Here is a 22,070-nt window from a genome sequence, read left to right on the forward strand (position 1 = left end):
TGTCTTCCCTTTAATATTGGAACAATATGCTCGCATTTTGCTTAAGGGAGTGTGTGATTTAAAGCAATGGAAAGATCAAACCATTAGGCGTTGATATATGAAGAAGCTTGTAACTAGAATGTAGCTAGGTCTTTGTATTAAAAGTGAATAAGCTTCATCTCTCTCTCTCTCTCTCTCTCTCTCACACACACACACATACAAAAGAAGTTATTGGATCATGCTCATGCAGAAACATACATGAGAGCATGTATGCTAATTCTTGTGGTTCTGCATAATCCAAAGGAAGAATCTTAGCGATTATGGAGAAGCATAAGGATAAGTGTGAATCTCTATGTGTCTGTGTAAACACGATGGAGTAAGCATTAGGGAGGCATTAGGACTCTGCAGAATCTTAAGGATTATGCTGAAGCATAAGGATAAGTGCGAATCTCTATGTCACGTCTATGCAGTAAGCATTAGGACTCTTATGTGTCTGGAGAATCTTAAGGATTATGCAGAAGCATAAGAATTCGTGTAAATCTCTGAGTTTCTGCATAAAAATGATGCAGAGCATCAGGATTCTGCAGAATTTTAAGGATTATGGAGAATCATAAGGATTAGTATGAATCTCTATGTTTCTGCATAAACATGACGCAGTAAGCATTAAGATTCTTACTGCATCTTGTTTATGCATCTTTGTTTATGCAGAAACATGGAGGTTATGAATGAGGTTTTGTAAGGTAGTCCAATATATACACAGCAATTGAATCAATCTGTCTCTGGCTCTGTCTCAAAAGACCTCTAAAGCATACCTGTGAAGACACAGAAAATAAGTCTTAGAACAGCTGCAAACAATTCTACCTTATATCAATCCAACAGTTTGCAAAGCAGTTTGATTCTGCAAGCATTCATCTCATCACATGAAGATGGTAGTTCAAGCTCCTCAGATGATGGCTATGGCGATCAAAGGAGCAGCTGCACTCAACTCTACCTTAATATCAATCAACAGTAATTTGCAAACCAGTTTGGATCATATGAAGATTGTAATTTAAGCTTCTCAGATCCTGGCTATGGCGATGATCTCTTCTCTTTGCACTCATCTAATCACATGAAGACAGTCGTTGAGAAGCTTCTGATCAGATCATGGCTATGGCGATCACCTGATCTTTCTCTTTGAAAATGGTAGTTCAAGCTTCTGAGATCATGGCTATGGCGATCAACTGAACTGTTCTTTGAAGATGGCAATTCAAGCTTTCTCAGATCATGGCTATGGCGATCACGTGGTCTTCTTTTTGCAATCGTCTTCTCACATGAAGATGGTAAGATCTTGGCTATGGCGATCACCTGATCTTCTCGTTGGATACAAACTTTATTTATGTATCAATTGTTGTCTGTTGTATGAAGCCTCACCCTCTTCATCTCTCGCACCCCTCTTCCCACACTCCCATCCATCCCTCCTTCCTCGCATACACAGCTTTCCGGTCCTCCATCATCGTCGTCTTTGTTCCGCTCCGGCGACGTCGCCTTATCGATGTCTCCATTGTCCGATCCGCCTCTTCCCAGGCGCTCATCTTCAGGAGAAGCGGACGAACATGACGGGTTCCCCTCAACTCCCAATAACGCGAAATGTTCCGTTGATTTGTCGCTTGTCGGCGAAATGGCGTCTGCAGACGCTTCTAGTCCGTCGGCGGTGCGGCCGGCCGGGTCTAATTCTGGGTAGTTGTAGGGTGATGTTGGGCATAATTCGACGGAGGCTGTGGCGGTGTCAAGGGCGGAATCGGAAATTATGAGGCGTTCGTGCTGGATGCGAGAGGGGCTGTTGTCGGGAGACGCGACCCTTGAGAGCAACTCGGGGGTGTTTCGGAGCTGCGACAGGGAAACAAACAAATCAGCCATGGTCGATGAGCGATTCGCGAAATGTCAGCGACGATATCTTGTTGGAGACGATGAATCAGACAAGAATTGTTGAACGGATTGACAAAACTCGGCGAGAAATTAGCCACAGAATTGCAACCGGGAGCTTTCTCAACGATCGGAATCGCGGAAACAATCGCAAATTGGGGACGATGAATGCGATCGATCAGAGAGGAGATTACCGCATCTTCGTGGCGAGAAGGGGTGCTGGATGCCGGAGAAGAATCGCAGGGTACGTCGCATCGTGTCACGCTGTAGAGTTCGTGCACCATGTCGCAATTCTCCGACCACCATCGCTGAGCTTGCCATTTGCTGAACAGCTCCCGACTGCACACAAATCCAAAATTGCACCACGAATTAGCTCGCCAAATTCATCCCACATCCAGCTCGCCATCCATCTCGACAGAAATTTCGTTCCACACCTGAATCGAATTCGTTTGAGATCGTTTGATCCGTCTGCCAATGCTACGAATGTGATCATCACACCCGGCTCTACCTGCGCTACCCACTCCTCCAAGCCTCCCTCGATGTTCTCCTTCCCGCAGCTCTCTTCCAGTAGCAATTGATCATCTCTGCGATGATCCGGAGATTGCTTCAATCTCATCCTCGCCGACGATAGTTTATCTGTCGCAGGAATCAACAATCCCCTTTTGCTCCTTCTGCTCGACCCCCTGTTGCTCCCCTCCGAGTGGCTTCGTCGAGATGTCGGGAGAAGATTGAACCGGGTTGGGGACAATTCCCCGAATTGGTGAACGTCCGTTGGAGACATCAACTCTGAGGAAACCTCCGAGCCGCCGTCAACGGAACTCTTGCCATCTTGTTGGTCGTGATCGTTCTGCGCCGTGCAAGGCCTGCAATGTCGATATGCTCCACTAGAAAATTTCATCACAATGTCTTTCAGCTGCAACACCAAATGCATCAAATTCAGTCGCTGAGCTGCAGGAAATTTTAATTTCGCATAACGATTCTTAATCGCGGGTGAGATTGCTCTGCAAAATTTCACAACTCGTGCGTGACAGATCGCATCCTCTAACTGTTCCGACTCGGGAACTCAACTCTGCATGACAAACAGCCGATCTAACGGTAGAACTGGGAGCTCCACAGATCGTGGATCTTTGCTAGCGATTGAAACTCTAACGGCCATGGAAAAACCAAGACCTACTATGACGCAGAGAGATGCTTCGTCTTCGTCACCAGGATTCTAAACAACTCTTCTCGACCAACTATTCTCTGCTCGCCCCTACTTTCACTCTAGCATCGGCGCTTTCATCCATAACAAGGCGTGTTCTCCCTTGCTTTCATGCCCTCCAATTCAACGCTTCTCTCTTGCTTTCACCTCTTCAAGTCAAGGCTTCTGGCTGCAATGACCGGCAGAAAGGCTGCAGGCGAGAATGCAAACGAGGGAAGGAGGAAAAGAACTACGCGTCGCAGAATAAAGAAAAAAGCTTGCAAACGCCCTGAAACAGTGGCGATGAGCATAGCAACTGAGCCAAATTACGCGAATGAAAAGTTGCTGTGAGCATAAGAAGGGAGGGATGACAAACCTGAGTGGTGAAAGACTTGATGGGCTCACGGGGAGGAGGGCGGGGAGGGGACTTAGGAGAGGAGAGGGGATCATGGTCGTTGAGAGGGGAGAGGGGGGGGAGGTGGGTTTGTTTGGGACAAGCCAGGCAGACGAGCATGGTGATGGGTAGAAGAGAAAGAGGTAATGAAACGGAACAAGGAAACTGAGCTCACAACAGAGATTATCAAACAAGAAAACTGAGCTCAAAACAGAGATGATCAAAACAAGGACACAACAGAGATGATCAGAGAGCTTGTGAGACTCAGCTGAACAGAGAGATGCCCAGAGAGAAACAGAGCAAGCTTGTTAAGAAGGAAGCTGAGCTCTCATCATATGAAAAAGAAGGAAGCTTGTTGAGAGCAGAGGTACTGTCCCTGAAGCTGAGCTATTGAATGCAGAGATGATATAAAGAAGGATGAGAAAGCTATTGAAAAAAGGAGATCAAGAGGATGAAGAGACAGAAGGAGGCTATTGAAGCTCTTGAAAGGAGCCTCAAATCATGAAGTGGAAGAAGAAAGCTAAGCTCAATTGAGGGCTCATCAAGACAAGTAGCTCTTGAGGCTCATAACTGAACAAGGAAGCTGCAATTTTGAGTAAGCAAAATGAAAGAGAAACAACTTCAAATTTTTTGCAAAGTTTAAGAAAGAAAGGAAGGAGGAAGCTCCAGAGTAAAAAAAGCCCAAAAAGAGTAGCAAAATATGCAAGAGCAACAACCTCAAATTATTCTCACATAGTTCAAGAAAAGAAAGGAAGGAGGCAAGCTGCAATTTTGTGTACTATAAGAAAGAGAAACACCTTCAAATCTTAACAACCTTGAAAATTTGATTGATGATGAGTAGATTTATTGGTCTTGCTAGAGGCAAGCATCTGGGGTCACCCCCCTTTGCTCTCTTGATGTGAGCTGTTTGTTGAAGCATGTGCTCTTGTTATCTTTTCCGTTTCTTTCCAATCCCATCATATCATATGTAACATAATCATCTGGCTCAACTCTTTTTATATACAACAAAAAGTCATCCCCTTCCAATCTCAACTAGCCCCTTATTGTTCTCTCATAGCAAGCCATGCACTCTCAACAGGCTTGTTATTCTAAATTCTGTAAAAGCTTGGCTTCTTCTTAATTTGAACACTACCTCTTCGCCTCGGTGATTTCTTTGGGATACCCTCCAATTTTGTCTCCATTTGGCCTACTTTGAGAGCTCAAGTACTCATGTAATTTGGTATTCCTAGAGTGAGAATGAGTCCCCCCCTTCAATTAGCTAAGGCTTTAGAGTGAGGTTTGGACTTTTGTCTTTTGAAGAGTTTTTAAGCTACACACCCCCATTTTCCCTTGGAAACTATATATATATAGAGAGAGAGAAAGAGAGAGGGGGAGAGAGAGATTTTAAGGGGGAGAGTTAGTCCTTAGTCTCTAAGTCAACTATATATGTCTGTAATTTTTTACATAGAGGTTGGGATGAATTGGTATCATTTGACAATGGAGCTACAAAAAAGAATGTTTGTATTAAGCACACGGAGACCTGCGATCCATAAGTAGGCCTGCTCTTTTAAGAGGTGAAATGCTACTAAATGTCCCATACTTGCTCCTGGAAGCTCTTTAGAACCAATTCCCATTCTACTTTCTGGGCAATGTTTAATCAAGGTGTGCCCTTTCTTTTTGCTATGGTTGCCACAGCTATGCCCTCTTTTGCAGAGTTAAATTTTGTTTATTTAGAACAAGGAAATAGTCCGAAAGCCTAGTTTAATAAATTGCATGGCCAAAAAAACTAGCTCCATTTACCATGAGTTTTGGTTTCTCCTATGAGTGAGATCATTCTCATATACTTCACATACTTTACTAAACTTTGGTTTCTTCTTCTTCTTTTACTCACACGCCGACTCACTCTATCTAGCGGCACCTGCTCTGCAAGCAGGCAAGCAAAAGATTTGAATGTAGGCTACCGGAGTGGCAGGGTAATCAGGCGCCCTACCACTCGGCTCCAGAGCTTTGGCAAGTTTGGTTTCTTAATTTACTAATAGTTTGAGTTTCTCAATCGCAACTTTGGTTTCTTAATTTACTAATAGTTTGAGTTTCTCGAGTGAACATCCTTGAGATTAAACAAAGCTTTTGTGTCTCCAACTTTGCTTCTTGTAAGTTGTGCCTTCAAATTGCATGTTTATGGGATCCACATAATTAACACCGTCCATGGACAAATCCAAATTTGGTCGATGATTCCACATTACAATCAAGTGCGAGGATTCTGGATTCTCAGATCCTCTCACAGTTGCCACTAATTTATCGTTTGTGTTTTGCAACTTCTGCAAATCAAGTTGCAATTCTGTTCATGATCAGGTCGGCAACATTTAATACAAAAAATCCCTGATCGCCAACCGGTCGATGCGAATAATTATACATTCGGCTGATTGATTAACCGCCGAGGAATCCAAGGTTTTAATTTTTGTTTCGCCGGTCCAAATCACCTTGTGGTTTTGAAACCGTTTTATCAATCTAAATTGTTCCGTTGTTTACCGAAGTGATTGATTATACCACCGTTATTTTGTCTGAGATTGCCCATGAATGCTTCAACGGTGTTATAAATTGACGATCCAATTCTAAAAACCTGAACAGATTGGTTTCTATCTTCTAAACTGCAAATAGAATAGACTTGTGCGAAAGGAACACGCGCATCAGAACTGATTGCACCGTTTTTCAGAGTCCCTTTCCCCACTTTGAAGTTGTCGACCTTGCTTTCTGCTGGATTCCGACTCGCAAGCACTCCTAGATGCTGGCTTCTTTTCTGGTCCCAAATTCCCAATCTCGCAGGCAACTTTCGTTTTACAATGCGCGCTGTAAAATCAACGCCAAAAGCTACACGAATAGACTCAACTCAAGAGAGTCGAAAACTGTCCCGATCTCAAAAGCTCAAGATTTTATCGCACTCCTCGCTAGTACCAAGAGCTTAGGATGTTTACATATTTTCCCTGTTGATGATGGCGATTCCTTGTGCAGTAACTGAAATCGTTGAGCAGTCTGAAGCTTCAAAGTACCAATAGTACGAGAAAGCAATAGCCCTGGCCCCTGACCTGCCCACCGAGAGCTTTGTGGCGGGTGCGCTTACAAGTTCCCGCCCTTTGCTCCACTACTTGGCAATCAGGCAGTGTGGGCACTGGCAACTTTCCAGCAAGTGCGTTGTTGGGATATGGGCTCTCTCGTAATCTGCAGATCGCAGCCGTACTCCTGTGAAAATTGGCGCATCTGCCAGCAGTAGCGTTGCTACAGCGGATGGACGAGTTGGAACTTGGCAACGGCCGAATTTGAGTTGTTGGCGTGCTCACCGTTCTGATCGCCTCAACAAACGCATAACAATTTCACAAAGATCCAGAATTCTGGCTCGAAGATCGATAATCAAGGCGGCAATGCCAGCAGCCAGGCTCAATGCCAGCTCCATGCATCAAGCTTCCACAGAATCCACACACACGTACACATTAAATTACAAACTTTGAGGATCGCCTTGGGACTGGGGGGATGGTCCTCGAGCCTCGTCGAAAAGATCAAGCCGGGAAGATTGACAGAACGGCGAATGCGAGCTCCAACAAGACCTCCATGACTCTGAAATTGCTTCAATTCTACGCTATAATTTTACAACTCTAGATCACGTCCAAACAAAGGATCGATCTTGTGGGAAGCCACGCCGTTTCTTGACATATAATTATACGCAGAGAAGCGATTCGCTCTTCTCAAGCATTATATACGCAGAGAGAAGCGATTCACTCTTCTCAAGCATGAGCATTGAGAATCAGTCCGTTTTCGGGCCTCTCGACTCTCGAGTCTACGTTGGACTCTTGCAGTTGCTCAAAAACCAGTGCCAGCTACTGCGCTACTGTCCAATTCTGGTTCTGAACTTCTGAAGGTCTGATGAGAAGCTGGCTGATGGCAGAGTTCGGACATCTGAAGCGAGATCGCTTCCCGAGGGCTCAAAACGGATAGCTCTGAGCCGGACGGATCTATCATCTAACATCATCTGCTCATTTTCTGCTGCATGTGCAATGTGCAAGAGCTGAGAGCTGCATTGATTGATTGCAGGGAATCATTGCAAAGCCCATTGCAATTTGCGACGATTGCGAACACGTTCACGGTGACAAAAAGAGGAGAGATTCTTCAACATGTTTGCATTACATATGCGCATGAGAGCAACGGAAACTTTCCTATTTGATAGTTTATACCCAACATGTTTCCACCATCACCAACTTGTTATCTTTATGTATATACACTCTATTTCTCGAGAGAGAGCCATATTTCCTCTCACATGGGCCTTTTTCTTTTCTACCAACAAGGCATGGGCGCCCACACACACACATGTGTTACATTTGTGCATGTGTGAGCACATGTTCTCACAGAGGCATGGAGAGAGAGAGAGAGAGAGAGAGAGAGAGAGAGATGGGGGAAGGGGAGAATCAGGGTGGAGGTAGCATATATTGATACATACAACGTATAAAGTTGTGCATAGACGTGTATGTACGTGTACATACCTACCCTCTATATTAGGTCCCACACATGCTAGATAGATAGATATCTAGAGAGAGAGAGAGAAGGATGACATGAAGGGCAAAGATGGGCGAAGTATAGGTGATATACATACGTACAATGTGCATATACCTACTCTACATGTATGTACATACCCTTTATATCATAAACTAAGAAATTTCAACTTTCAACAAGTGGCATTACGTCTACCATTCACTATCATCACATTCCTCGGCTCCTCTTTTGGAATCCTCACCACTCACCTATTGATCAATAAGCAACTTGCACTATTTATACATGTGTGTGTGTGTGTGTGTGTTGATTGCTTCATCACCTTGTAAAGTGTGTGTGTGTCGTGTGTGTGTGTGTTAATTGCTTCATCACCTTGTAAAATTCTTAGGTTCAGGGTCGGTTATAATCCATAGCATATTTTCGTATCTCAATGTGAACCGAATCATTCATTAGATGTTGATCATGAATCTATCAAATATATTCAATTAGATAATTCAAAGGGACATTAGTATTTACACAACCTACATTGCACATTTAGAGATTTATCATTTCATTTCACATGTGGTTCAAATCTTGTTTTGTATATTCCACTTTAATAATCCCTTTTCTAAATGTATACTTATTAAATTTATACTTTGTTAAATTAGAAACCTTTTTGTTATATGCACATACCAATTATATCTTCCTTATTGATCCTCCAAGATTATCTCCAACCTCGGATAACATCCCATCTAAAGATAGTAGAAATACATGTTTGTATCATCTCGTGGTCCACCATTCTTTTTATTTAAAAAACAATGACAAAATTTTAAACCAAGAGTGAAGATTTACTAGATAAAATAATCTAGCCATGAGGATGGCTAGTAGCCTAAAGAGCTTTGAATCAAAAGCAACAAGAGACTAAACAATAGATCTATATGAACCTAACAAAAAAGCGTAATCTATCAGGTCCTTCTCCTTCAAAGCAATAATATTATTACTAAAAGAAGGCCTTGCCATTGAAAATAGAATTGAAGGCTAACTTGTGCCATGTATAGAAAAGTCATGAAATTTTAGTGGATTAAGGAGTATTCACACTGATTGACACACATCTAAGGTGGTCTGTAAATATCAAATAAGGGGGCTACTAGTATGTACCCTTAGGGGCTCTCATCCTTGGCTCCATGTTGGTGAAGCAATGTAATTGCGGTAGGGGCTACTTATACGTGGCTTAGCCTACATTGTATTCATAGAGATTTTAGACAAGCGAGCTATAGGTTGAAATCATAGCATATCTATAGTTCACAGCTTTTCATAGAAATATAAAAAATATTTAAAAATACAAAAATCAATGACTCTTTATATGCCCTAGGATGGAGGGTGGAGGGGTTGGAGGAAGGAACACACAAAGTAATAGTTCAATAACTAATACAAATACATAGGTTGGGTCCTTTTAACTTTACATATATAAATCCTAGGACCGATATAAAAGATAGGATTGCGATTTAAAGGACTGTATGAAAAGAGAAGACCAATTTGACATTAAGTAGATGAATTTGACGGAATACACAAAGTAAAACCCTTCAAGAAGTAATAAGCAAATGCTTGGAGCTCTTAAATTTTGAAGTGTGGCCTACTATACAAATACATAGGTTGGGTCCATTTAGTTTTACATAAATAAATCCCAAGACCCATATAAAACACAAGATTACAATTTGAAGGATTGAATTAAAAGACAAGACCGATTTGACATTATGTAGACCAATCTAACATTAAAGAGTCTTGCATAAAGTTATTATCTAGATATGGCAATGCATAATTCTATTATTAAAGATTCCTTTCACTTTTTGGAGCCAACAAAACATTGAAATTAGAGGACAATAGTATGTTCACACAAAGCCCTCTTAATAGAATACAAATTGTTGTCAACAATTAAGAGAACATACAGTATGAAGTGCATATGTATGCAAAGTTCATAGTATTTATCAACCTTTGTCTTCCTTTGTCTTCGGAGGCTCATATGCTTGACAAACTTGATGTCGAAATTGTTGCATTTGTTTCATTTTTATAGCTAAAGATTCTTCATGATTTAGGAGCAACTTTCATGAATAAAAGAAAACCTTCAAGTATTTTTCTCAAGTAAACTAACGTTCACAAATATATACTTTTAGAATTGAGAATTCTAAAGAATGTGTAAAATTTTGGATGCCTAATATTGCTTCTTCCTTTTGTCTCTATCCTATTACAATTACTTCCTTATATGTACTTCTAGAATTGAGTATTCTTAAACATGTGTACAAACATTTGGATCCAGAATGCCTTTTACCATTGCTTCCTTGTATGTTTGTCCTAATTAGAACCCATCTTTGTATGTCTATTACTATTTCTATTACTTCCTTGGATGCTTGTTTATGGGATATTTCAATAATATCATTATGAAAAATACAAATGTGGATAATTCAATTCCAAAATGATAAGGTAGTTTCCGCCAATCGTGGGTCTCTCAAACTAACAACTATTTAAAAACATAAATTAATAATTACAAGCCTCATGTATCTTGGTTCAAGAGGTATTAGGAATATCTTTTTTCTTGTTTAAAGAAAACTTAATGCCGAGTATATTAGATGGGTGGTCAGCCCGCAAAAAAAGACCATTTTACCATTTACCTGGCCCAAAACGGATGTTTTGTCCGAGGCCTTGTCCGAGGCCTGCAATGCAAGCAAACTAACCCACTACAAGCCTAGACCTAAACTCTAATAAATAGCAGTTGATTAGATGCTCTCTCGCTCTTACCGATGCATGGCTAAGATCCCTGAGATTAATTGAGATCAGCGACTTGATCATTTGGGCCCCCAACTGAATCATCACCTTTCGTTGAAAAAGTTGCTTGTTTCTAAATTTGAAAATAGCAAGGAGTACTACCGCTCTAAGGTACGGCTAGCAAGCCGCTAAGCGAGATTCTCCATTGGCCTAGCATGCAAAATTTGGACATGAGGCCGGCGTCCCGAGCCGCCTTCTCCAACATATGCCACACCTCTACAACGGTCATAGGAAAATTCCAAAACACATGACGAATGACCTCCATTGGTTTGTCACATAGAGGGCATTACGAACTGATAGGCAGCCTTTTGGCTAGCTTACGCAGTGACGCATAATTTTCCAAATAAAAAATCTTACCTTCCCAACCCTGCAGTCTTTCCACACCTCCCGTAGCCTAGATTTCCATGAGGTGTGTCCTCTCCTCATTGACCATTTCTTATTTAGATCTGGGGCCAGAGATTGTGCTTGAATCAAGATGTGATCCGCTAATCAGGACGATAATATTTTTAACTATGCACCCCAACCGCCATTGCCATATACGATATGAGGCAGCCTGTATGCAATTCATTGGCTAGGCTTTCTAGAATTCACACTATCATTGCCCTTATGAGGTCAGCTTTACCTTCATTGAGGTTAAATTTGATCCGGATCTCTTTCACCATGTAACAATTAACCACTGTCAACTTCCAGATATTGGCCCTTCTTCTGATACCCTTCTTGCCTATTCTTTTGTATTAGATTATGCTATGCGAATGGAGTGCCATTCCTTCTTGGAGCTAGGGCCCACCAAATGCCTTCCAACAGACTGGCATCGCCTTTAAGGCCCTTCTTGCCACACTAAGATAAAAAGCCTATGCTTTCTTTCCAGGCATTGACTAATCCCTATTATAAGATTAGATCCAACTATTTTCAAGGGGAAAAGTGAGAACAATTTGTCATACCAGGAGAGGTATGGCCATGACCACGCACCCCTACTCTTTCCCTTGGTTATGAACTCCTTGGCGATTTCACATTAGGGGAGAAATAGGGTCTCAAAAGGGCCTCCAATTAGTGTTTCCTAATTTCAAGGGATTAAAAAGGAATTTGAGGTGTACCAATGAGAGTGCTCCTTTGTGTGGGGCAATGGTATGTTGAGGTGGAGGGATGGTAGGCATGCCGAGATCCCATACTGGCTATTCCTCTTACATTGGAGACCACCCAAAACATCCTCCCCCCCTTAACCCATGCTTGACCGCCCTCCCATGTGCACCCACCCCAGATCAGCACTAAATCTCATTTAAGTATTTGTGGGCCCTTGTGGGCGAATTTCTCTTCTCCTTGGGTGTATTGTAGGTCTGCCCCCTCTTTCTCTGCTCCTGCTTTGGTCCAACTTCCCTCTCCCTCCATTGTGGGACCTTTTGGACAAATTTATTTTGTCCTCTTCCAAGCCCGCCCCCTCTCTCTCTTCTCCTCTGCTCTGGTCCAACTGTTCTTTCCCTCCATTTATCAAAATTGGGATTAAAGCACCTTCTACAACTGGTCTTCTCTCTCTCCTATTCTTCCCATTGTTTCTGTGCCGCCTCCTGCTCTATCCCCTCATTTTCTACCTCCACCTTCTCTTTCCTCTCTTGATCTGCCCTCTCTTGCTCTATGTCCTCTTACTCAACCCTCTCCTACAGGTGCTCGTTCCCCTCAAATAGTTTCTTTGTTCCCTCTTACTTTTTCTTCTGCTACAGCAACGCTTTGCCTTCCTATAGGCGCTTTTTTCCTCTTTCTTTTCCCTCTCATATAGGATACAACTGCTCTTTCCCCTCCTATAGCTATTGTTTTCCCAACAAGCATGGTTTAGAATAAAGTGACACAAGATGGCAATGTTGTGAGCTCTAGTGTGTTCTGGAGGCATGTGGTTAGGAAGAAAGTGACACAAGCTAGCAAAATTGTGAGCTCCAGTGTGTTGTAGAGGCTCTATAGAGGCATGGTTAGGAACAAAGTGACCAAACCTCACAATATTGTGAGCTCTAGAGGCATGATTAAGAAAAAAGTGACACAAGCTGGCAATATCGTGAGCTCCAATGTGTTGTAGAGGCATGGTCAGGAACAAAGTGACCAAAACAACCAAAGCTAGCAGTATTGTGAGCTCTAATGTGTTCTAGAGGCATGGTTAGGAAGAAAGTGATAGAAGTTGACAATATTGTGAGCTCAAGTGTGTTCTAGAACACTAAAAATGCATTGGATGACTTGAACTTACAATTTGACTAACTAGATAGTCATGGAAGGTTTTGCTAAGGGTCCACATAAGCTTCCCACACGAGGAAGGATGTCTTGCCACATCTTGAACTTCAGGGAGAGGAAGGATCTCTTGCCAAGTTGCAACAAGTGTACAAGGCAAAGGACACATGCCTTGCTTCTAGGATACCATCACATTGTAAGTCATGCTTTCTATATACATTCCTTTCCTATCTTCTTTACAAGTGTGGGTGTTAAGAGCCTATTTTAACATAGGAGTGGCAAGTAGTGGAATCTTTGCCTAAGCTATGACATTGTGCAAGAATACCTTTTAGTTATCAGTAATGAAATGTAGAGTCCTTCAACTTTAGTTGAAATTGTGAAAAGATAGACAAGCATCTAGAGAAATGCATGAAAAATGTCCATTTCATCCCTCATGCAACATCAAACTGTAAGAAAACAATACGTCTGTGCTCAACAGATACCAGGATCTCATATGCAAGAGCGAAAAGCAGATAGTATGGAGAATCAAAATTTTGATTACTGTAAAATTGATACAATAGATGGCACTGCCTCCCAGCCGTGTGCTCTTGTGAGAGAAGCTTCGATGGCATGCTGGAAACAGTAGAGGATGGAGGCTGGATGTTAAGGAATCAGGGTTGCTATAGGCAATGATGATGATGGGCTTCACGAGCTTGCTCTTATATAGCCACCAGTCATAATTGGTTAGACCCAATTGGTGACCGCCCAGTCCGCCCAAAACGGCCGACTGGGGGTCGGTCTCGAAATAGGCCACTGATCACACGATAGAACCATGGCATAAAATAGAGCAACTTACCTATGGTCACCGCTCGGCCCAGAGCCATCCGGGATCATCTGGGGCTCCAAACAGGCCCCGCAACCCGAGAGTGGGCTACCCCGAGAAATGCTCTGTCTACCCTCAGTGCGGTCAGTCATGGGATCCCTTCCTGCACTTTCATGTAGCCTAGTTGGTAGTGTGCCAACTCTATCTGAAGCCGTCCAGCCATCAGGCCACACATGGCCCCCATCTGGTGTCCAAACCAGGACCTACCGGATAACCGAGCTACTCAAATGCCTTCTCCTCATATGGGGGGCTTACAAGTAGAGTTAGCTGGTTCCCGCATAGTTACACGAGAGTGGAGCATTGATATCTAACACCCCCCCTCAATGTCCACTCGCAACTGAACTTACTTTTTCGGTCCAATGCCAAGTCGTCGATGAAGATGCCTCTCCAGCAAGTCTCTTCCAAAAGCCTTCGTGAAGATGTCCGCAGCATTCTCTGTAGTCGGACAGTACACCAAGTCGACCTCTCCATCCATGATGAGCTTGCGTACAAAGTGATATTGAATCTCAATGTGTTTTGTGCGAGCGTGGAACACAGGGTTCTTTGCAATTGCCATGCAACTCTGATTGTCACATGATAACTGTGTAGGCTTATTCTGTACTGCACCCATGTCCCCTAAAATCCTCCTCAACCACAGTGCCTCACAAGAAGCAAAACATGTTGATTTGTACTCAGCCTCGGTAGAAGAAAGAGCAATTGTAGGTTGCTTCTTGCTGACCCATGACACAGCTCCAGATCCAAGTGAGAAACAGTAACCTGTCAATGATCTCCTGCTATCCACATCTCCTACCCAATCCGAGTCACAGAATCTGGTCAAGATGTTGCCCTTGGTATAGGTGATGCCATAATCAAGTGTGCCTTTGATGTATTTTAGCACCCGCATCCCTGCCCTCCAATGGTTCTCCCGAGGCTTATTGGAAAACCTGCTTAGTACACCAGTCGCAAAACTGATGTCCGGCCACGTGTTGCACAAGTAAATCAAACTGCCCACAAGCCTTCTGTACTTCGCTTCGTCCACCAGTGGTGATGAATCCTCATTTGAGAGCTTCACATCAACCTCCATAGGGGTGCCAACTTTCTTGCACTCAGCCACCTTCAGTATCTCTCCAGCCTACTTTAGCTGTGAGATGAAGATCTGTTTTGGCTCTTGCCAAACTTCAATCCCAAAACAGAAATGCATCAATTCGAGGTCCTGTCATTTCAAACTCTCTTCCTAGCAAATGCTTTGTCTGCAAGATCTTCTCTTCATGGTTCCCTGTTATGACAAGGTTGTCCACATAAAGGACCACGATCATACACCTGCCTCCTTCTCTGAAGATATACAAATTTGCATCAGATGGGCTCCTCCTGAACTCGGTTTGCAAAAAGTAGGCATCAATCTGCTGGTACCACGCTCGTGGGGCCTGTTTCAGTCCTTAAAGTGCCTTCTTCAGTTTATACACTTTACCTTCTGAACCGAGGATCGAACCGGGGATCACAAAACCTGGTGGTTGTTCCACCTATACCTCCTTAAGATCTCCATTCAGAAACGCGAATTTTACATCCATCAAAAACACGGGCTAACTTCCCTGTGGTGCTAAAGCCAAAACACTGCAAATTGTGGTTAATCGAGTTGTGGGAGCAAAAGTATCCTGATAATCCTTTTGCCACGAGGCGAGCCTTGTACTTATCCAACGTGCCATCGGACTTGTACTTGGTCTTGTACTGCCCTTCTTTGCTCCTCTAATCTCTTGGACTGGTGGTGTTTGGATGGTTCCTCCTCAATGGTTGGAGGTACTCTGGCATCGAAAAGCTGCTTTACCCACTTCGGGAATGGCTGTTGCCGTCGTGGTTATGCATGCTCTTCTTCCTCTTCTTTATCTTGAATCCTCCCAAGCACAGTTGGGGGAGTTCGGTCTGCTATTGGTGGTTGTACTGGATGGATATCCTGGTCCTAGTTGTATCCTAGTCCTGGTTGTATGGAAAGGAAGCATCCTCCTCCAATTGATGCGGATGTTCTGAGAAGACCACATTGCGACTTACTATTACCTTCTTGGTAGCAGGATTATAGAGACGGTAACCCTTCGCCTCTTCACTGTAGCCCAAGAAAATACACTTCTAGCTCTTCGGTTCCCATTTGGTCCTGTTAGCATCAGGGATATGCACAAAACAGTCACATCCAAAAACTCTGAGATGTGCAGCTGAATGTTTCTTACCAGAAAAGGCATGTAGTGGAGTCATCCCGTTCACAACCTTCGTGTAGCTACGATTCAAAATATAAACTGCCGTGTTACATGCTTCAGCCCAGAAAGTCTTTGGCAAATCTTTCCCTTTCATCATACTCCTTCTCATTTCGCAGATGACATGCATCTTGCGCTCTGCTATTCCATTTTGCATTGATGTATGTGGCGGGGGTTTTTGCCTCTTGATCCCGTGACTTTTGCAAGAACTTTCGAATTCACTTGATGTGAACTCACCACCTCTGTCTGATCTCAACTTCTTCACCTTCCTCCCCGTTTCATTCTCGACCATTACATGCCATTCTTTGAACTTACTAAAAGCCTCATCTTTAGTCTTTAGGAAGTATATCCATATCCTTCTACTGTAGTCATCGATCAACGTCATGAAGTAGTAGGAACCACCCAAAGCTTCCATCTCCATCTTTCCGCAGAGGTCCGTGTGAACGAGCTCTAGAGGAGCCTTTGCCCTACTAGCCTCTTTAGGAAAGGGCTGCCGATGCTGCTTGTCCATCATGCAAGCTTCACATACATCAAGTAGATCTGTAATGTCTAGTAGGTCTGCAATCATTCCACTTTTATGCATCTCCTTTAAAAAACTAAGGTTTAGATTACCAAACCTCTCATGCCACAGCTTAGTGTTGCTCACATCAGCTCGAGCACTAAAAGTTGAGAGTTCGTAGATGTTGTTGCGCCATGTACCTTTACCAATGACCTTCCCTTGAAGATCCAAAATCTATGCGCCATTCTTATCGAAGTGAACTTTGAGGTCCTGATCCGTGATTGCAGAAACGAACAACAAGTTCCTCTTGATATCTGGCACATAAAGAACACCGGACAACTGTTTTACAACTCCATCTGACTTGAGAGCAATCGTACCTTTTCCTTTTGCTAGACATTTTGCATCATTGCCGACTGCTACCAAGATGTCATTCCCTACAAGATGTAGAGAGGTATACCAATCCTTCTGACTGGTTATGTGGCGCGATGCACCATTGTCAATAATCCAAAGTTCATCCGCAGGTACATGAACTGCCTCCGTGCAAATCTCCTCAATTACTACAAACAGCTCTACTGGTACTGCCTGCACGCTGTTGCTAGACTCTTTCTTTACTCCGTTCTTCTCATCTGCAATCTTCTTTCGGCACTCATTCTACTTGTGCCCTGCCTTGTTGCAATAGAAGCACTTGATCTTCTTCTTTCTCTTTTTATCATCAAAAGAAGATGGGTTACTAGAGTCCTTACCCTTACCTTTCTTTGATCCAGCCGAGAAAGCCGAATCTTCTCCAGTCCTCGTCTTTTGATGCATCTCCTCCTCCAGAAGCATTGTGCTGAAATCCTCAAAGTTGAGGGGCGGATTTCTATTCTACGTATTCAGTGCCGTAACAAGACCATCGTACTTTGGTGGGAGAATCCGTATGCACCTTCGTGCTAGATTCTCACTGGTGATGGTGATACCAATCGCAGTCATCTGATCACGTAGATTCTTCATCCTGGTGATGAACTTCTCTGCCATTTCAGACTCAAACAGTTTCTCATTCGCGAGTTGAGTCTCCAGATTCTAAATCCGCGTGTCTGATTCATGGTCTCGTACTGATTTTTCAAGACCGTCCATGCCTCCTCCGCTGTGGTGACATGTTGAATTAACGCCATGACAGAGTCACTTACACTGCAGACAATAGAACACATCGCATCTGCATTTCTTCTTGTCCACGCGAGAATCTCATCCACAATTGGTACTATCTGTTGTCCTACATTGGCTGGGTCCGGTCTTGCAACCGGCTTCATGTCCACCCCTAGCAATATCCCAAAGCTCGTATGCGCTTAGGATGGTCTTCATCTTGAACTTACAGAGTGGATAGTTAGTGCCGTCCAACTTTCTGCTATTGCCGAACGGTGGGATTCGCAGTCTTGCAGGCTAGGCCATCTCTCACAATCTGCTTGCAAACAGAAACACACTACCAAATCTTCTTGCTAGAGCCCAAGCTCTGATACCATGTAAGAAAACAATACAACGTCTATGCTCAACAGATAACAGGATCTCGTATGCAAGAGAGAAAAGTAGATAGTATGGAGAATCAAAAACCAAATTCATCTATGCTCAAATGCCTCCCAGCCGTGCGCTCATGTGAGAGAAGCTTTGATGGCATGCTAGAAACAGTAGAGGACGGAGGCTAGATGCTAAGGAATCAGGGTTGCTGTAGCCAGTGATGATGATGGGCTTCACGGGCTTGCTCTTATATAGCCACCAATCATAGTCGGTTAGACCCAATTGGTGACCGACCCAGTCTGCCCAAAATGGCCGACTGGGGGTCTGTCCCGAAATAGGCCACTGACCACATGATAGAACCGTGGCACAAAATAGAGCAACTGACCTATGGAAATCATTCGGCCCACAGCCATCCGGGATCATCTGGGGCTCCAAACAGGCCCCGCAACCCGAGAGTGGGCTGCCCCGGGAAATGCTCCATCTACCCTCAGTGTGGTTAGTCATGGGATGCCTTCCTACACTTGCATGTAGCCTATTTGACAATGTGCCAACTCTATCTGAAGCCATCCAGCCATCAAGCCACACATGGCCCCCATCTGGTGTCCAAACCAGGACCTACTGGATAACCGAGCTACTCAAATGCCTTCTCCTCATATGGGGGGCTTACAAGTAGAGTTAGCTAGTTCCCACGTAGTTACACGAGAGTGGAGCATTGATATCTAACACAAACAATGTGTTTGACTAGTACAAGCTATCCATAGATTATAGGTTGGGCATTTTGGCATTTGCATGGGTTTTCTTCATGACTTGGGGGGCATTAAAAACATTGATACATTTTACTTGGATGGTTTTATTGTGTGGTTTCATGTCCAAAGTTTTCAGGTAATATGTCTGAAGTTTTCATGCCTAAAGTTTTCATGTCTAAAGTTTACAGTTTATACCTACAATTTGCCTTGCTTGCATCATGCAAAGGTCAATGAACATTGGAAGAAAGGAAAAGTTTTAGAGAATAATCACGATTAAAGGAGACAACACTATGATGGTAAGTATCCTATGACCTTTGAACATTGGAAGAGAGGAAAAGTTTTAGAGAATAATCATGATTAAAGGAGACAACGCTATGATGGTAAGTATCCTATGTATTGATTTATATGTTATGGTCTTCTAATGTAATGTGTTGTGTTAGGTCTTCTTATATAATGGTTTTTGAATTGATGCATGAAAAATTTGAGATTAAGGAGTTATCTCCTCGACATGCCAACTTTCATAGCACATTTGCTTAAAGTCACTCATTGGTGCACTATATTAGTCAAGGAGGAGGATACGTTGTGGTCTTCCACATCCAATTTTTAGAATGGCCTACTTAGCTACTGAAGTGCATTAAAGTATTGACAGCTTGATCATTGTGATCCATCACATGGCTTCCCTATTGCACTGTATCCAATTGGCAATGGTGTAATAAACTTTGTGCTTGGCTACCCTGAGAGGAGAGCCTTAATGGCATTTGTATTAGGAGCTTACTTGGGGATTTCAAAAGCCTCTTTTTTCTATGTATTAGAGGTAGCAAAGAGGAGGTGCAAGCTATGAAGAGTCTTTGTATTTGAATGGATAGATTATAATACAAATATGTACATTTTATCACATTCTCTTCCTTGCAAGATACTATGTCACAAGCAATAATTTTGATTCAGTCATGGTTAAACTTTGAATGTGTTGTTAATGCAATATAAGGTAATGTTGATTTGAATTGTAGAGTAGTGCCACCTCCAAGTTTGTTGTGTAGAGAGGTAAACCTTTTATATGCAAACTTGTCCCTTTTCCTTCATTTGTATCGAAAGTAATCACAAATTTATGACCCCCTCAATGTGGGACTGACTTTTAAAGGTCTTCTACATTGAATTTTAACCTTTGGGGAAAAACAGGGTTGCATTTTTTCAGTCAAATATCATAGAGCTACTCATACTCTCAACTTTGGACTAAAAAGCTTTGCAATCGGAGTAATAGTTCAAAATTTATAGCTATTTTACTATTCTCTTCATATTCCATGCTATTAATTATATAAATATTTTTGTAAAATCAATTTACAAAAATATTATGAATATTCCAAGTCAAAAATATAGTCTAGACTAAGTTTGCTCATTTTGGTGACCATTTTTGGCAAATGTAGGAGGAATTTGACCACGGCGCAGAAGACCAAGCTCATCAAGATGTCATGGGGTGTCAAAAAATGTCAAAACCTGACATGGCACGAATTTGGCCATTTAGAGAGTGTCCAAATTGCCAAATTCGTGCCATGGTGGGTTTGGGCCTAAGGGTCTTATGAGAGCTACTCTATAAGGCACATAAGTTGTCACATTGACCAATCGTCATTTGCTAAGTTACTTTGTAAATATTTTATTTTCTATGTTTATCTATGTTGAAGTTGATGCACCCCATGACTTTCTATGGGAATTTGACAATTTGGGCCATTCTAATGTCCATTTTTGGCAAATGTAGAAGGAATTTGACCACGACACAGAAGACAAAGTTGGTTGGGACATCATGGGGTGTTCAAAAATGCCAAAACCCACCATGGCACGAATTTGGCCATTTGGACACCCACTAAATGGCCAAATTTGCACCATGGTGGGTTTTTGCATTTTTGGACATCCCATGATGTACCGAACGAACTTTGCCTTTTGCGTCGCTCTCAAATTCCTTCTACATTTGCCAAAATTGGACATTAAAATGGCCGAAGTTGTCAAATTCTTCATCTACCCCTTTAAAATCTATATTTCTTCATAGAAAATCATGAAATGCATCAATTCTTTACAAGGTGATGTACGAAAGCTCAAAATTTGGTTTTTTAACACTCCATCTAATCAATTTGGTGCCATGGTCAAATCCCTTCTACATATGTATTGGAATGGCCAAACTTAGCGAACAACACTGTATTGACATGTAAGTTACATCAAAATGTGGTATAACTTTTGTGTGCAAGATGATATAAAAATAGATGCAATATCAAAAACAACAAATAATTAAAATAGCCATAACAAAAGATTCACCATTTGGCCATAGATACATGAAAACTTTTAGCTTTAGATAGAAGAACATTATTAGAAATAAGTGTTTGTATTTCAAATTGTATTACAAAAAGAGGTTTCATAGCCTGTTTCTCTTCTTCTTCAGCTCTAATACACCAATAATAGGGTCTTTGAATCCTCGACTAAGTCCTTAGAGTCATTGTATTTGGAATCTCACATTCAACTCATAAGTTTTTATAATCTCATGCAAACACATTGGAATGGATCACGTAGGTTGCCTTGGGTCAATAGTGTGAATTGTCCATGCCTTCTTATTCCAAATGGATAGATTCCCCATTCCTTCTTACTACTATACACATGAAGAAATATCATTTTAGAAATTTAAATTTAAATAGATGTAATGCATCGTGTGAATTCTTCTTCTTGAATCAACTTCTGAGTCGGTTTGAAAAGAGAAAGGTGTTGAGCTTCAAAACTTACATCAGTAGCATCACAAGCTCTAGGCATCTCCTTTGCATCACCATTCCCTTCAAGTCATGCATCACCTCCAAAACAACTTGCTCATGCATGACTTTGTGTCTTTTCGATATTAAGAGTCCATATCATTGTTGAGAGTTCACGCTCAACATCATGTGATCATGTGTGCATAGCACCATCACGTAATCATATGTGCATAGCACTAACCTTATAGAGTGCTATAAAGGAAAGGGTTAGATTCCCTAACCCTAACCCTAAATGGGTTTCTATATATTCTATTTTTTCAACTAAATCTAGCGTACAATTAGTCATTTTGTGGTGTGCTCTCTAGCTATGCCCTCTCTCCTCATCTCCACTCTTCTCCTCTCCCCTCTTCATATTTTGTCCTCATTTTGTCATGGTATCAAAGCTCCCTTGCCTTCAGCTGAGGCATTGAGATCCTTGTGAGAGAGATTGTGAGATTGAGAGTTCTCGAGTGTTCTTGTGAGAGTTCACTTCCGTAGAGAATTTTCGTTTATTGGA

The 22,070-nt window shown here is 42.3% G+C and overlaps 1 protein-coding gene across 3 annotated transcripts; it reads right to left on the reverse strand.

Annotated features, from left to right (window-relative positions):
- Positions 1-371: 371 nt before the first annotated feature.
- On the reverse strand, positions 372-4,114 carry LOC147887189 (protein Brevis radix-like 2). Of its 3 annotated transcripts, XM_087394594.1 has the most exons (5): positions 3,689-4,114; positions 3,438-3,654; positions 2,316-2,794; positions 2,076-2,220; positions 372-1,845 (listed from the first exon to the last, which is right to left on the reverse strand). In XM_087394594.1, exons 2-5 carry the CDS (start codon positions 3,573-3,575, stop codon positions 1,360-1,362), a joined length of 1,248 nt encoding a protein of 415 aa, XP_087250720.1. In that variant the 5' UTR covers positions 3,576-3,654; positions 3,689-4,114; the 3' UTR covers positions 372-1,359. The 3 variants fall into 3 exon arrangements, with proteins under 3 accessions (XP_087250720.1, XP_087250719.1, XP_087250721.1); XM_087394593.1 differs by having other exon boundaries at positions 3,438-4,114; XM_087394595.1 differs by lacking the exons at positions 3,438-3,654; positions 3,689-4,114 and adding an exon at positions 3,056-3,218.
- Positions 4,115-22,070: the final 17,956 nt, after the last annotated feature.

The sequence above is a fragment of the Dipteris shenzhenensis genome, chromosome 23 (genome assembly GCF_047967505.1).
Source record: "Dipteris shenzhenensis isolate YYH24624 ecotype China chromosome 23, Dip_SZ_1.0, whole genome shotgun sequence".
Lineage (NCBI taxonomy): Eukaryota > Viridiplantae > Streptophyta > Polypodiopsida > Gleicheniales > Dipteridaceae > Dipteris > Dipteris shenzhenensis.